Source organism: Phoxinus phoxinus, assembly GCF_949152265.1.
Source record: "Phoxinus phoxinus genome assembly, chromosome: 17".
NCBI classification, from domain to species: Eukaryota; Metazoa; Chordata; class Actinopteri; order Cypriniformes; family Leuciscidae; genus Phoxinus; species Phoxinus phoxinus.
This window is the reverse complement of record NC_136892.1, coordinates 21,225,415-21,241,591: the sequence shown is the minus strand read 5'-3', so window position 1 is coordinate 21,241,591 and position 16,177 is coordinate 21,225,415. Positions and strand designations below refer to the sequence as shown.

At 37.7% G+C, this 16,177-nt stretch overlaps 1 protein-coding gene across 11 annotated transcripts in view; it reads left to right on the top strand.

The window, feature by feature from the left end:
• The window catches only part of rai14 (retinoic acid induced 14), a 55,752-nt gene extending 41,088 nt beyond the window's left edge, over positions 1-14,664 (top strand). For 4 of the 11 annotated variants that reach the window (XM_079586260.1, XM_079586256.1, XM_079586262.1 and 1 more), the window contains 11 exons: positions 4,906-5,012; positions 5,554-5,741; positions 7,921-7,946; positions 8,332-8,412; positions 8,603-8,692; positions 9,070-9,189; positions 9,708-9,809; positions 10,101-11,642; positions 11,733-11,885; positions 12,511-12,576; positions 12,823-14,664. In XM_079586260.1, the coding sequence (XP_079442386.1) occupies positions 4,906-5,012; positions 5,554-5,741; positions 7,921-7,946; positions 8,332-8,412; positions 8,603-8,692; positions 9,070-9,189; positions 9,708-9,809; positions 10,101-11,642; positions 11,733-11,885; positions 12,511-12,576; positions 12,823-12,900 (2,553 nt within the window). In that variant the 3' untranslated portion in view covers positions 12,901-14,664. The remainder of the gene's footprint in view (positions 1-4,905; positions 5,013-5,553; positions 5,742-7,920; positions 7,947-8,331; positions 8,413-8,602; positions 8,693-9,069; positions 9,190-9,707; positions 9,810-10,100; positions 11,643-11,732; positions 11,886-12,510; positions 12,577-12,822) is intronic. The other 7 variants (XM_079586266.1, XM_079586257.1, XM_079586264.1 and 4 more) reach the window with 4 other exon arrangements.
• The last annotated feature ends 1,513 nt before the right edge of the window (positions 14,665-16,177 follow it).

Genomic DNA, 16,177 nt, shown 5'->3' with positions numbered 1-16,177 from the left:
GGTTCTCTGTGGGTTTGAATCCGTGTTCAGCTGCATTTATTTAAATCCCCATGGCACAATTGTGGTCACCGTTACTGGGAGATTGCTTGTCCAAAGTTGTTTTTTTTACTTTCCATTGTACTAGTTTTATTTTGTTCCTTCAAGAGTCTCACAATGCTTCTTTTAAAAAGCTTCTGTCTGGTTGATGACAGGAGCGCTGACTAGCAGTACAAAAATACTACAAATATCTCTGGCATGTTTTGGTATAAGAAACATTTAGATTACAATAAAACATTTATATTGAGGCAGTTTCAATCTATTACAAAAGATCAAAGTGTTTAATAATATTTTTTAAATTATTTATAAATTATGAATATTTAATATATTATAAGTTTCTATTTGTAAACTAAATTACCTCTGGCTCATATTAAATTAAAATTCAAAGTGTGTGAGTCTATGCACATAAAAAATTGTGGTTGGCTAGTGTTAGCATCTGCTATCATCATGTTAACGTTTATCTATCATCCTAGAGATAAATTTGATATAGTGTTAAATAATTTAAAAAAGGCTTAAACTTTAGACAACAGAAGAAAAATATATGCACATCCAAAACCAAAATGTTTTGTTTAAAATGTTTTTGTAAATGATGACTCTACTAATACTCAAGGTTTTTATCCATTGCCCATCACACTGACCTTATTTACTCCTCTGTGTCAGAAATTCATTAATATGCATCTGCATTATCTGGGCATCTTTAAGAAGTAAACTAATTATTCTTATTCAGCATTCATTGGATGGATTGAGCTGTCCCTGCAGTGTCTGTTCTAATTAATCCACAAAGATATAAATCCACAATTATTCACAGTTATCCTTTAATAGTAGTGTTATCTGTTAAGACCCACAGCGCTATTATCCCAGAGATTAGACTGACTGTGGTGAAGGATGAACGACCCTCAAGAGAAACATTTCATTCTAATAATGCATCAAATAGCGGTTTTCTGTCAGGGGAGACCGCTGGAAGAGAGGCAACGGCTAAACAACCTATATTAGGTAGGGCTGTCAAGCGATTACATTTTAAAAATCGAATTAATTAAATGATATGCCAATGAATTAATCGCTAATTAATCGCACATCAAATTTGACTGTGAAATTACCCCCAAAAGATTATTTAATGTCATTATTGTGTTAAATGAGGAAAGCATTAAATAGATATTCCAAAAAGTAGATTTTAGAAGTAAATATTTGATTTGATTCAACACAAAATGTATTACACACAAACTTTTAGGCTACAAGGGCTTTGATTTTTTTATTTTTTTTATCACTTTTTCATTTGTGAAACATTAAAGAATATATAAGTAAATAGTAATTGAATCATTCATTCGTTCAAACAGCTGATTATTTCAATTCAGGAATTAAGTCAATGTGACTCTGGACCACAAAACCAGTCACATGGGTAAAACAAAATTCCATGTTGAATAAATAAGCTTTCCATTGATGTATGGTTTGTTAGGATAGGACAATATTTTGCCGAGATGCAACTATTTGAAAATCTGGAATCTGAGAGTGCAAAAAAATCGAAACATTGAGAAAGTCGCCTTTAAAGTTGTCCATTTATTTTTGCAATTGTGCTGCATTTGTTTTATTTCTTTTCTGTAGGAAATTTACAAAATATCTTCATGGAGCACGATCTTTACTTAATATTCTAATGATTTTTGCCATAAAAGAAAAATCGATAATTTTGACCCATACAATTTGCTATTGCCACAAATATACCCGTGCGACTTGTGACTGGTTTTGTTATTCAGGGTCACAAATGGTTCTCTTTATGAATGGGGCATTGAATCATTGGTTCACCCGATTGATTCGCTCAATACGTTAATTCAATCAGAAAAGAAATGCTGACTTGAAGTGGCGCTGCGCAGACCGATTGGTGTATGACATCAAAGTTCCACAAGAGCGATTCAAAAGCTTACGGAGCCGCCTGCTCTCTAATCGCTCTCGCTCTACTGTGCTTCTCGGAGATGCACAACAGTTCTGCTGTGGCTAATGATTTATAATGAGCTGCCTTGTTATCAAGACAATAGATGCATAACTTGTTTGGAAGTATTTTTATCCATTTTTGCATGTAGCAGAACAGAATTCATAATTTTGCGTTTTGCATAAAAAGATCCCAAACCTCTTTTACGTATATCGAAAGCATGTCTTTTTCATAAACTTTGACTTAACCACTGTGCCTGTCTGCTAGATAAACAGCCTTTGTCTACCATGTGACATTATCACCTATTCTCTAATTCGCACATCTCAATTGTCATAATGTTAGCATGCAGCTCCAATGAAATGAACCGTTTTTTTTCTCTTTTCAAGCTGTATATTACTGAGAGACAGAGGGCCGGTGTGGGAGGCAACGAACCCTCAAGCTGTGGCTCTCTCATTTAAACAACCATGACTAAAGAGCTTCAGCAGTCAGAAATTAGAACGAGAGAGAGAGAGAGAGAGAGAGAGAGAGAGAGAGAGAGAGAGTGAGAGAGAGTCAAAAGTAGATGTGAATCAGAGGCTGCTTCTGCTTACGGTCACTGATTATCCACTGTCGTCATCCTCTAAGGCAAGCTTGGCACATTCATGCCCACTCAGCCCATTGCTTTGAACATGCGGAAATACCCGCTCTCTCATCTAAACTATTAAGCGTATCCCAACTAATGTCGCCTTAGCATTCTGGGCTCAAGCACAAATGATTGAGCTTTGATGCCCACTCAGAAAACACTGGGCCTAATTTTTCGAAAGCTAGGCTGTTAGTAATGAACGAGTCCAGTGATGTGTGCCTTTTTTCTTTTTTCCATTTAAACTCATCTTGGAGTTTGCCTTTGAGCTGGTAAATGGATGGAAATCCTTCATCCACCAACAGCTTAGCAAAAGCCACTCTGTCTAATTTAGAAAACTCACACCTGGTTCTTTCCCTCTTATTTTCCCTTGCAGCATATGGGATGCTCATATCCTCAGGAGCATACGGCATGCAGTTTGTGCACAGATTTTTTATTTACACTGCAAAAATAGGTTTACTTTTTAACAGGATAGTTCAACCAAAAATGACAGTTCTGTTATCATTTACTCTTGCTCATGTCATTGCGAACTCATATGACTTCATTTTTTGAGGACTCTTTTTCATGTGGTTTTTATGAACAGGAACTGATGCACAAAATCACCTCAAAACACATTGTGTGAAAAATTGCCTTGCTTGTTTTGTGTTTCACAGAGGAAAGTCTTACGGGTTTTATCTTCAGGTTTTTTTTTTTTAAATGTCCCTTTGAGGATACTGCCGAAGTGACAAACTGTTGTACCTCCAAAGGTAGCCTATAGTTTTTTGCGTATTTCCTTTTGTGATTTTGCTTGAAGAAATTAATATTGAGGACATTTACAGGCTTTCTTTCAGCAACACCTTATAAAATGGTGTTAGAAACGTTTTCTCAAAACCTGTTTTATGTTAAGACTGATGAATGTATATTCCTCGTTATGTAAACAAACCAATCAATTCTGCTACAATCATGCTAATGTTTCTATTACAGTGACCCGGGCATTGCAAAATTGGCTCAGTTGTGAATGCCCATGAGGTATATGTTGTAAACAGACTTTCACAGCAGCCTTGTGCTGTGTTTATCAGTGCTGAATGCAGTTATAAACTAATTAATTGGGATTGTTGTGGAGATAATTTAACTTAAAGGCCTTGTGAAATTATGTTTTGAACAATTATGTTTTCACCATAATTTGCCTAGAAAATGTCATTTAACTTAAGGTCACTCCCAGAATGTAAAAAAAAAAAAATGTCTTTATAGGATGTGTAATAGGTACACAAAATAGGCAATTATTTCATCACTCATATATCAGGCATAAAGATGTTCCTGTTAGTATAAACTGTAGTTATAACATTCCCTGACCTTCCAGATGTCTGAAATGTTAGCTTGTTAAATTTTAATCTTGTCTTGGCTCTTCGATGCATGCCAGGGAAGAAACCAGCCAGAGCATACAGTAGGATTGCATTTAATAATTTCATTTTCTCCGCTTGATGCCATATGTGCTCAAATCACCCCCTGCACTGCTGTGACTAAGCTTTTGCCAGTTAAGTTGAAAATTGTGAAACATCTAAAGAGGAATTTAAACCTTTTTTTATACCACAAACATGCACAAGCTTTAAGATCTTATGCATAAAGGTTGTGTCTGTACCATAAATTAGCATCAACACAGTCTCAGTTTCCTCACACTTCCCAGGGAAAAACCGCACCATGTTGTGAGCTCCCACCGAAAGTCTAGATCTGCACTTCTTGCTTCCTGAAGAAAAGGAAAAAAATAAAACTTTGATGCTTTTCTCTATAAATGATTCAAATGTATCATAACGTCAGCAGAATTGAAAACACTACTGTATAGTTCACAATGTTTTGCAGGCACAGGCTCTTTTTTGTTGTTTTTGTAGTAGTAGTTGTAACGGAGAAAGCCTAAATGCATTGAAGTGCTGTACAGAGTTGTGGTGTAATTTTCAGGTTGCAGCTCAAATTCAGCCTTGTCATCCTAAATGTGCTTTTGATGAGGTGTCGGGTTCTCTCGCTCTGGAATAATTGGCCGAACCCCCTGTGACCTCTGGGGTCGCTTGCAGGAGGCATTGAGCTCTGTGAGAAGATTGTTTGCCCAAGGATATTAGGAAAAGAAGGGGGGAAAGTTCACCTATGTAGATTTTAATGCATCAGGTTTTACTTCTGTTGATATTAGATGTCTGAAGCTCTATTACATTTGGATGATAATTCAGTGTCTTCACTGTCTCGCTGTTTGGTGCCAGTTCTGTCTAATGAACTGTCTATTCCTATAACGTAGCCTCTTAACATGCAGAGGATGGTATTTGAAGGAAAATGATGTTGTTTTAAAGCTCTTTTTTCCATTTAGGACGGCTTGACGCCCCTGCTTTTGTCAGCTAGACATGCACACACAGAGGTCTGCCGGAGCTTATTGGACTGGGGTGCTGATATCAATGCTAGAGACAAAAATGGCAGGTATGTTTCTGGTTATCAGTCATAATATTGAGAGTCTGCTAAAAAGAAAAGTTTTTCAATTTAAACGTTACACCCTGCTATCATAAAGTGTCAAGTGAGTGGAGTAAACTAAATTGAAATGCTAAAAGCACAACTGAACTGTGCATAACATAATCCATCTTTAGACGGAACACACTACCGTTCAAAAGTTTGGGATCAATATGATTTTTGTTTTGTTTTTTAAAAGTATTTTATGGTCACCAAGGCTGAATTTGTTTTTATGAAAAATATTCCTGTGATGGCAAAGCTGAATTTTCAGCAGCCATTGCTCTCCAGTCTTTCAGAATCTGTCTGAAATCATTCTAATAAGCTGCTTTGGTGCTCAAGAAACATTTCTTAAATTTTTTTCAGGATTCTTTGATTAATGGAATGTCCAAAAATGTTATGTGAAATCGAAATCTTTTGTCTTTGCTCTAAAAGTCTTTACTGTCACTTTTGATCAATTTAATGTGTACTTGCTAAATAAAAGTATTAATAAAAAAAAACAATATTATCCATTCAGAACCGCAGTGATGTTGGCCAGTGAGAGCAGCTGTCCGGCCGCTGTCGAGTTTCTGGTGCAGAGGGGAGCTGACCTGCACATGGTGGACTCGCTCGGCCACAACGTGCTCCATTACGCCAAACTGTCTGGCAGCAGCGAGGTCCGAACCGTTCTCAACAATGCCCTCCACAGACAGCAGTCAGAATCAGGTAATTTAAAAGTGAATATCAGTGTGATGTCAATTTAAACCAAGGGTGGGGAACGTTGGTCCTGGAGGGCAACTCTCTTACAGGGTTTAGTTCCAACCCTAATCAAACACACCTGAACAAGCTAATCAATGTCTTCAGGATCACTAAGGCTATAATCAGGTGAGTTTTTTTTCAGGGTTGGAGCTAAACTCTGCAGGACAGTGACCCTCCAGGACCAATGTTCCCCACCCCTGATTTAAAGGGATAGTTCACTTTGAAATTAATTTTTGATATGTTTTAGCTTACCTCAAGGGCATCCAAGATGTAGGTGTCTTTGTTTCCACAGTATTTTCAATTTTGATATTTTTAGGTCAAACCGTTCTTGTCTGACAGTCATATCATGCAGGTCTATGGGGTCCACCTCAAAGAGCATGCACAGAGAAGTCCAAATTAAACATGATTTAATGACTCATAAATGTAAGTACACATTGATGGCCTAAGACGAAACGAGCAGTTTGTGTGAGAAAACGAACAGTATTTATATCGTTTTTACCTCTTGTAACACAGCCACGTCCAAGTGATCTGAGGGCGCGGGCGCTTCCTTCTGTGTGAAGTGTACGCAGACTGGTGTACGCAGACTGGCATTAAAGACATTCGTTCCAATGAACTGCCGTAGCCAAGGCGACATCTAGTGTATAGATCTATGCACCAGTCTGCGCACACGTCACACACCAGGATGCGCTCGCGCCCTCAGATCACTTGTACGTGGCTGTGTTACAAGAGGTAAAAACTATATAAATACTGTTCGTTTTCTCACACAAACTGCTCATTTCGTGTCTTAGGCCATCAATATGTACTTACATTTACGAGTCATTAAATCATGTTTAATTTGGACTTCTCTGTGCATGCTCTTTGAGGTGGACCCCATAGACCTGCATGATATGACTGTCAGACAAGAACGGTTTGACCTAAAAATATAAAAATTTAAAATACTGTGGAAACAAAGACACCTACATCTTGGATGCCCTTGAGGTAAGCTAAAACATATCAAAAATTAATTTCAAAGTGAACTATCCCTTTAAACAATTTAGCTTTGAAGTTGTCATTTCAGATTATGATTAAAATACCAATGGTCATATCAGGTACATTCTTCTCAATGATGCTTAAAGTCATACATGAAATCAAAATGGACATTTTTGGGGGGGAATATTGCAGTATTTACTATAAATCCGTAGATAGATTTACTATAGATTTACTATAACTATTTACTATGGATCCGTGCACATAATTTTTTGTTTTAAATAATGTGCCCTCATAATCTTTAATCAAAATACCTTCTCCCTCTTGCAATGACACCTTTTCTCTTCGCTGGTGACATGTTTACTGGTGCTATCAACCCTACATTTTTTTCTTTCTTGTTTAAACAGCCCAATACACTCGTCACAATACATCATAATAGGGAATACAAGACTTTAATTCTAGTGCTGAATAATATTAATGAAATGCATGTATTTGACATCTATTCGTTTTGTGGAGCTGCGTATAATTCTGCATAGTTATTGCTATTACGATTACTAGCCTGTAGTTATGTGAATCATGGTCATTATAATGTAAAGTGTTCCTGTTCTATAATAACCAAAAGACCTTCCACTCAAAACTGAAGAACATTAACGGATTTCTTCACATGCTGGTGTTGCAAGAACTGTTGTTTGCTTAAGCAATTTTTCACAAGCTAGAGTGCTGCTGTTCTGAATATCACATCAGTGCAGCTGTGATTTGGCTGTAAGCACGAGGCAGCTGTTGTTGAATGTAAAATATGCACTGGGATACACTGAGGAAAGCTTGAGTGCCGAAATGTCTTTTTTTTTCCCCAATGGCATTTAATAAAAGAAACCAGTTGATAATATTTGTGCGAGTATCATCACCTTAAATGTTAAATTCTGTTTTCTTTTCTGTCCTCAATATACTCACAGCTTATAGGCTCAACATTGCCATCTAGTGACATTTTCTTCTTCTTTTTTAAACTCATTTCACACATCCAACGTTTTGCTAAATTACTCTGATCTGCTGGTGAAATAATGAAAAAAGGAAGGATTAAGACATAATAACTCGTGTTAGCACCAGGCAATGACATGCCATTTTCATTTCCCCCTCATAACCACACTCCATGTTTTCCCCTCCTGTATCTTTGCATGAGCAGATAAGAATTCGACGAGAACCCCTCAGGTAAGCAAGTTAATTTTCATTTCATTCATTTTCATCCCCTCAGACTTTGATGGTTTTCCTCATTTTTTGATTGGCAGAACCTGCAAAGTTTCTCCTTAGAAAATTTAAATTCACATTTTAACTGAATGCTTAGTTCACTTGGAACAGTAGTGTCACCCTCAAGCCAGGAGTTTTGATTGAATATTCCTTTATTTTTACATTTAACAAACATTCCCACAATGCACTTTTAGAAACCTGCACTGGCATTTGCCTCACCCTGTAGTGATAGTCTTCTTTTCCCAAACTAAGTGTGCAGTGTTTATTTCACTAACCACTTAAACACTTTACTTCGTCTTTCTCTCTCTCTCTCTTTTTGCCACTCTCCTTATCACGCACACAATCTCAGCATGGTCAAAAGTTAAATGAGGACAGAAGCTCCACTCCCAAAAAGAGAAAAGCACCTCCTCCTCCCATTAGCCCAATCCAGGTAAAGGCACACAGTGATGAATCTGTAATCGGTAATGATCTCTGCACTTTCTAAAAGCTTTAGACGCAATTCTTTATGTAATTACTTCTGAATATTCATCTGATAACAATTTTTCTGTATTCCATATTGGCTCTTACTATCTCTATGCTTAGCCTCACTTTTTTACGCTCTCCTTTGTCTTATTTTTCAGTCGGCTGGTATCATCTCACCATGTTATTTTACTCCAAGTGATACTCCTTTGTCCAGCAAAAGTGATTCATCCAAAAGATTCAATTACAAGGTAAAACATGGAAAGAGCTTTAAGGGGTATCAGTATTAATAAAAATATATTATGTATGTATAAATCAAGAAAATATTTATTATATTAATTGTAATCATTTATGCCTTATTATTTATTATAATATTGATAACAATAAAAATAAAAATATAGTCGCTTAGTCACTGCCTACCAAATTTTACCAAATAGCATTTGAACATGCCTATAATGCCCAAAATGCTGTCTAGGTAGACAACTTATTAGGTTTTGAAATATTGTCCGTGGTGAAAAAAAACAAACACCTGTGTTAGATAGCTCATCCATAGGCATGTTGCGGTTATATTTTGTTCATTATTTAATGACCTGATTAAATGGGAGTTCTTCACTTCCTGTTTGTTGAGGAGGAGGAGCTGAAAAGTACTGTACTGAAGGATGAGATTGAGAAATTGCATGAGGAAAAGAGCATGCTGCTCGAGACCATTGAAGATCTGAAGCAGATTGTGGAGCAGACTGAGCCCAAGGCGAGTACCGCACAGCCCTTTAATATTCCTTCATGTGGCAGCTGCTTTGATCTTCAGCCACTTTTGCTCTCTGGAACCCATTTTAACAGCTGCATTTTTACTGGCCCTGGCCAGGTAAAGGACCTTGCTTTAGGGGACACAAAAGCAGACTTCTCATCCACACCACCAGTGTTGGCCTCGAACTTGCGGATGAGTTTTGTTTAAGTTTGTGCACTCTGTTTGAATTTCGACTAGTGACGCAAACCCGTGGGTCTTTTTTACATGACCTTACTAGTCTTGAGTAAGCATTGAAAACCTCAAAATCCAGAGACACTGTGTTTTGTGTTCAGTAATGATGTTCTTCAAAACAGCCTCTTATGTTATGGAAATTTTGTGGTGGCCTGGATGACTTCTCTTAGTGTAGTAACAGATTGTAAGGAATCAGTTTGTCGGTCTCAAGCAAGATTTTGATGTCTAAAGCCCAATAAAAAGGATATTGTAAAATAATTGACATCTCTTGATGTCATGTTTTGATACAGATGGAGCAGTCTGGGAATGCAAATTTGTCGTTGATTGCAGCCCTGCAAGCAAAGATAGCCTCTCTCTCCCTGGAAAACCAGCAGCTTGCCCAAATAATAAAGGTAACTCACTGTAAAAAAAAATCACCTTAAAGCTGAAATGTGATTTTTTTTTTTTTTTTTTTTACTTTTTTTTTCCCTGTTACCTTCTTTTTGAGCAAGTATTGCCATGTCGTGCTAGTCATTGCCGTGTATTGCCATGTCAAACAGTCAGTGGCCTGAGTTTGGAGCAGTCTGTTTGGTGGTTGGAAATTGCACAAAGCACTTTTAAGTAATGAGTATTTGGAAATAAAGATGTGCATTGCAAGTCATTATCTTGATTTTCAAGAACATTTATCTTTTCTCACCGAACAGAAACGTCCAGCTCCTCAAGGAGAGGAAGGCCATGGAAATTCCCGTCCAAACAGCATCGAATCCAATGCCTCGTACCACTCCACCCGTGCTGATTTTGAGCTCTCCAGTGACGTGCACATCCACACCGGTGATGAAGAGGATCTTTCAGAGATGTCTGGTCTGGACATTAGCAGTTCCTCAATCAAAAATGACATGGAGGAGGATGTGAGGTTGAGTACAGATAAAGAAATCGGACTACTACAGGATGCACTGGAAAATCTGCAGGCTAAACTTCTTGAGTCCAGAATGGAAAACCACTCCCTTCAGACCAGACTCAACACTGACTTTGAAAAAATTGAAGTTGCGTCTAAAAGCATGGACGAAGATACTCAAAAATACCGAGAATCTTTGCAAGAGTTACAGATGAGGGGAGATTCTGTGAGTCCACAAGAGGACAATGTGGTGCAGAAGTTTCAGTATTTAAAAAGCTGCCTGGAGCAGGAGGTCAAAGAACTGAAGGGAAAGTTGGCCAGGTCACAGGAGGAGCAAAAGCAAGATGCTTGTTTGATAAGGGATCTCCAGGCTCAGCTCAAAAGTGTCAGCCTATCTGAAGTTGAGCGTCAAGAACTAAAGAACACCTACAACGCTTTGGTGGAGAACATCAACCAGGAGAAGACGCTGTTGATTGAGAAGTACAAAGAGTCTCAAGAGGAGATCAAGATGCTCCAGGAGGCCCTTCGTGGCACTGTGCCAGTGGAGGCTGCTGCCAAAGACTTCGAGGAGATGAAGGCAGAGCTCGGCGAGATCATCGATGGGCTGCAGCGGCGGCTTTTGGAGCTCTCAAAGTCGTACAGTGAGGCCAAAAGCGAGCTTAGTGCTGCCCGCAACCAGCTGCAGGCCAAAGAATCAGAGCCTAAGGACAAGGCAGGCGTGGTCTGTGTCACCAAGGAGGAGCATGAGCAGAGAATTCAAGAGCTGACGTTCAAGATGAAGGACATGCAGAACGTTGTGAAGGACACTGAGGCTAAGCATCAAGCGGCGCTAAAAGAAATAGCCCAGGTTAAACAAGATGCCGAAAACCAGGCTCAATCGTCTGTAGCCATTGCAGACCACACACAGGTCATGGCATCCTTGGGGAACGCTATCAAGAACCTAGAGTTGGAAGTTGAAGTCCTCAAAGAGCAGCTCGCCCAGAAGACCTTGCAGGTGGACGCTTTGCAGAACAGACTGACAGTTGAGAAGGATGTTACCCCAGATGATTCATTATCCCGGCTGGAATATGAGCAGATGAGGGAGACGCTGGAGGGTGAGATAAGTGACCTGAACCACCTACTGAAGGATGCTCTCAGGAAACAGGATGAGATGGCCCTGGAGGTGACCGCTGCTTGGCAGGAGGTGAGGGACGGCAGGAATGAGAGGGAGGCGGCGCAGGAGCTGGCGGTTTGCAGGGAGCAAGAGTGCAGTGCATTGAATACCAGGTACAAGGAGGCTCAGGATATCATTGTCCAGCTGAAGAAGCAGGTCGAGAACCATGTCATCTCAGAGAGAGAGAAGAATAAAAAGGTGCTGATTCTCTCACACACAGTTCTGTCTAAATTGATGCAGATGTGTCATATTAAAACCTAATGTGTCATGTTTGTTTATTATCAACAGATTGATGAGCTCTCAAAGGAAATCATGAAGTTGAAGGATGCCCTGAACAGCCTGTCACAGCTGTCGTACACCACTAGCACCCCTAAGAGACAACAGAGCCAGCAGGTGGACTCGCTCCAGCAGCAGATCAAACAACTGCAATATCAGCTTTCTGTATGTTACTAGTCTTGTTCTGCCATAAATTAGCAAGGAATCTAATGCTCTGTTTCATCATAGGAAAGATAGCAACTCAACGGTTCAAAAGTTTGGGGTCGGCAGTTTCTCATGCTCACCAACGCTGAATTATATGACCAAAAATACAGTAAAACTGTAATATTATAAAATATCATTACAATTTAAAACTGTTCTCTATTTTAATATATTTTAAATTTTTATTTATTCCTGTGATGGCAAATATTTTTTTTTTTTTAGCATGTCACGTGAGCCTTCAGAAATCATTCTAACATGTTGATTTGGTCCTCAAGAAACATTTATTATTATCAATGTTGAAAACAGTTGTGCTGCTTAATATTTTTGTGGGAGCTATAATACATTTTTTCAGGATTTTTTGATAAATAGAAAGTTCAAAAGAACAACATTTATGTGAAATAGAATCTTTTGTAACATTATAAATGTCTTTGTCACTGTTGATCAATTTAGATCTAAAAGTATAATTTTTTAAATTAATTTCTGGCCCCAAACATTTGAACGATAGTGTGTAATATAGCAGCAAAATGGTGTTTAGGGCTCAATATAGCTCTTCAAACATATAACACTTATTAGCTTTTTTGTGCTATAGGAGACCAAGAAACGGCATCATGAAATTGTCTCAGTCTACCGGATGCACCTTCTTTATGCTGTCCAGGTCCGTATTGTTTTCCGATCAGTTTTTTATTACAGTGTGTACACTTATATTGACATTCAAATGTTTCCTCTGTTAAAGATACTGCAATGTCAACCAATGTTACAAAAATATAACACTATTTTATTTATTTATTTAATAATATTGCACTTCCCATCCATATATACTGTATTATCTTATGAAATTATTTCAGTTTTTTTTCTCACAGTTCAGAATAGAACTTTTAATCTCTGATACCTTTCCTTTTAGGGCCAGATGGATGAAGATGTGCAAAAGGCTTTGAAACAGATACTTGTAATGTGCAAAATGCCAACCGAGGCCAAGTGAAGGAGCCAGTACTGCAGTTGTTCATGATTTGCCAAAAAACAATGATCAAAGGAAATTCATCTGAGAACTAAAGCCCAGGATCCATCAAATTAGAATGACGCATGTAGTCAAGCAGTGCAATTGAAATCGTCATTGGCTTTCCCCAGATATTTTGGAAACTTACAGCGAACTTGAGTGATTTACGAAGAGGAAGACAATTGATGTGCGCACAATGTCTTAGCTCATGCAGTGCCAGGCAGAAACACAATCTACAGTCAATGATTTTCTGAAATCTATTTTGAAAACAGTTTGTATTTTTGTATATTGTCAAATGAATTTGATCAGTATTTGGTCCTGTTGCAAGGTAATCAGATTTTTTTTGTCAGTTTGCGTTGAGGTAGAATGCAAAAACAAAGCACAATGTATGTTCTAGTATGTTTGCCTGCAAAGCAGTTCATCACAATGCACCTTTTACATTCGTATTTCTTTCTTTTTCAGTTGTAGGATGTGGACTTTCTCAAATTGCATCTACCTGTAGCATCTACGTGCTGTGAAAGTGAAGTGGCTCAGTGCTGTGGAATATTGTGACCTTTTTCAGTAGTTTTTCAGAATTCTCCACTTTTTCAGAGTATGTGCTTTACAAAATGTCTATCCGCCAAATGTCAGTCTTTATTTGATACCAGTATTTACCTGCCATTTCCAGGACACCTGATAGGCTGTGTCCATGTGCCTCTGCTCATCTTTAACGCCCATGGTAGTGTTTTGGAGACCATAACATTTGAAGCTGCACTATATTTCTTGTGCATTCTGCTTGGTTCAACCAGCCTCTGCACTAAAACATTTAAGTTTTACAGTTGAATTTGCCTGCACATCCTAAATATGTACTGTAGTCTGTAATAGTAATGAAGTCATCACACCTTAAACAATTACTGTAGTTAGTTGTAAACTAAAGGCTTCAGTGACTCAGTGAGGGGTGAGTTAGCCCTAGCACTTCAGTGTAGTTGTGGTTTTTACAACAAATAAGGTTTGGAAAAGATGAGATTGTAGTTTGTCAGTTTAAGGATAAACACACTTCCCCAATTTAGGAGTTACTTAAATATGGGTCGTATGAAGGATTTTTTGACACCTAAAGAGTAAACGCGCTTTGTTAGTGATAAGAAATATACAGTAGCACTTGGACACATGCTATTCACCTGTAGAGCATGGTTTAGATGTTATTTTGTCCATGCACTAAAGCCTTGCTCATTACCTGGTTTAGTATAATTGTGTAGCTTTTTGAATGTAATTTGAGGAAAGCATATAAACCTGTTTATAAGGAGTTATTGCTTTCATAGAAAATATAGCAGAGGTTTGTATGACGTGTATGAAGTGTCCATTACCTATAGAAATTGCCATCTTTGCTTTTTGTTTATCTGTTACCTTTCCCGAGAACCTTGAAGTTGCTTGCAGAGTGCAATTGCATTACTAAACGAGTTCATAATATACAAAAACACATTTGTCTTAGATCATATAGCCCCAGTTACATCAGAAAATATTTCACAAGTATCTGCTACTCTCAGTTTCTGAAGTGAAGAGTTTGCATGCAAAAAAAAAAAAAACCCTGCCCTGTTGAATACCCGTGATATTGTCAGTGAGCTCTTATCTGTCATATTTCATGATCAGTTCATTGTCAAGTTGAGTTTTTTTGTCTATTGTATTTGTATTTTTGCTTAGTAATTAACCTTATGAATTGGTTCTTTTTTTTTGTTGTCAAACAAAAAGCATAAAAGATTGTTCCAGACGTTATGCAAGACCTTTTTGTGCACCAAAATTCTTTCGAAATATTGATTCATAATTTGTATTCTACAAATGTGACTACAGCTTGAAATACAGATTCACAGCTGCAGGAAGAGCACAGACCTGGCTTTAATTTCATGGCAAATTGTGATTCTGCATTGAGTTTTTATTGTTATTGTTTGGTTTTATTGTATGGCTGGAACATTGCACCTTGATGCTCATGTGCTTCTTGTGCGTCATCAACAAACTTGCTGGGAATTCTAACTAGTTCTTTGACCATAGGAGTAACACTTTACAATAAGATTTAATATGTTAGCAGCTAATAACATTAACCTACATTAAGTCACAGTTACAGGACTTCTATAGCATTTATTAATCATATGAATCATTTGCTTTAACTAACAAAAATTGAGAAACTAAAAATATATTGCTCATTGTTAATGTTAGCTAATGTTGACAAAAGAGAGGTTATTGTAAAGTGTTCAAATTCGGTAAAGCTGAAGGAATGGCATTGCTGTCATATTTAGAAAGTTGTATAACAATTTGAAAACATTTCCTTGAGCTGCCAAAATAATACAAATCGAGGATTTTAATATTTTACATGCCTCTATTTTGCAAATGTTTCAAAGAGAAAACAAACACAACACCTACACTGGCCAACATGTGAGTTCCATTTCCTGTTGGTAATTTCATGAAAATACTGCTTTGGTGAAGAAGGTCACTGTCAATGTTTTTAGATGCCATTTTGGCAAGAAGAGCAACTGTCAGCGCCTGAAGGCCGAACCAGGGACAATAGACCATCTCCCTCTGAGCACACAATATCAGAATGTTCTTAGATGTCATGCCAACTGAATTCTGGGTAATGTCACCACGGTACCCTGTGGTATGACTCCTTTAAAAAGTTCCTTTATAGGCTTAGACAAGTGGACACCACATTAGAGCACAAGTGCCGGCCATGGTAGAAATACCGGTAGCTTTACTTGGACACAGATTAGTTTTAAGCTATAGCATTATTTTCCTGTCCCAAGAAATGGATTCAAGAGCATCCTGCATGTGCTTTAGGCCCTTAGTGTAGTACACCAAAAGTAATTGTTGTCTCAGCTAGATGGTGCTGTTGACCAATATTACTTAGAAAAGCACTTCAGGCTACATAAGGACAAACCTTTGAAGTAAAAAAAATGCAGCCATTCAAATCATATTCAGAGTTAGAAATAAAAGTTAAAAAAATTAGATCCATTTTATCCTGTTATGTCCATGCTGTATTTTTAAAATATGATATTATGTTAGGCTATGCATTTAAAAGCAAATATAACAGAAAAGCCCATGCAAAAGGAATTTGACCATTTACAAATGTTTAGTGTTTTTATAATCCTCGATCTATATCGATAAAGCCCTGGTGCCTGCGACCCCTCCAGTCGTGAGCACTAGCCTCGAGTATTGCTTTTATAAAACGGTTAACGTTACCACACACATATTAAAGCCAAAAAATATTTATCAATGCAACTTTAATGAAGAAAAATCA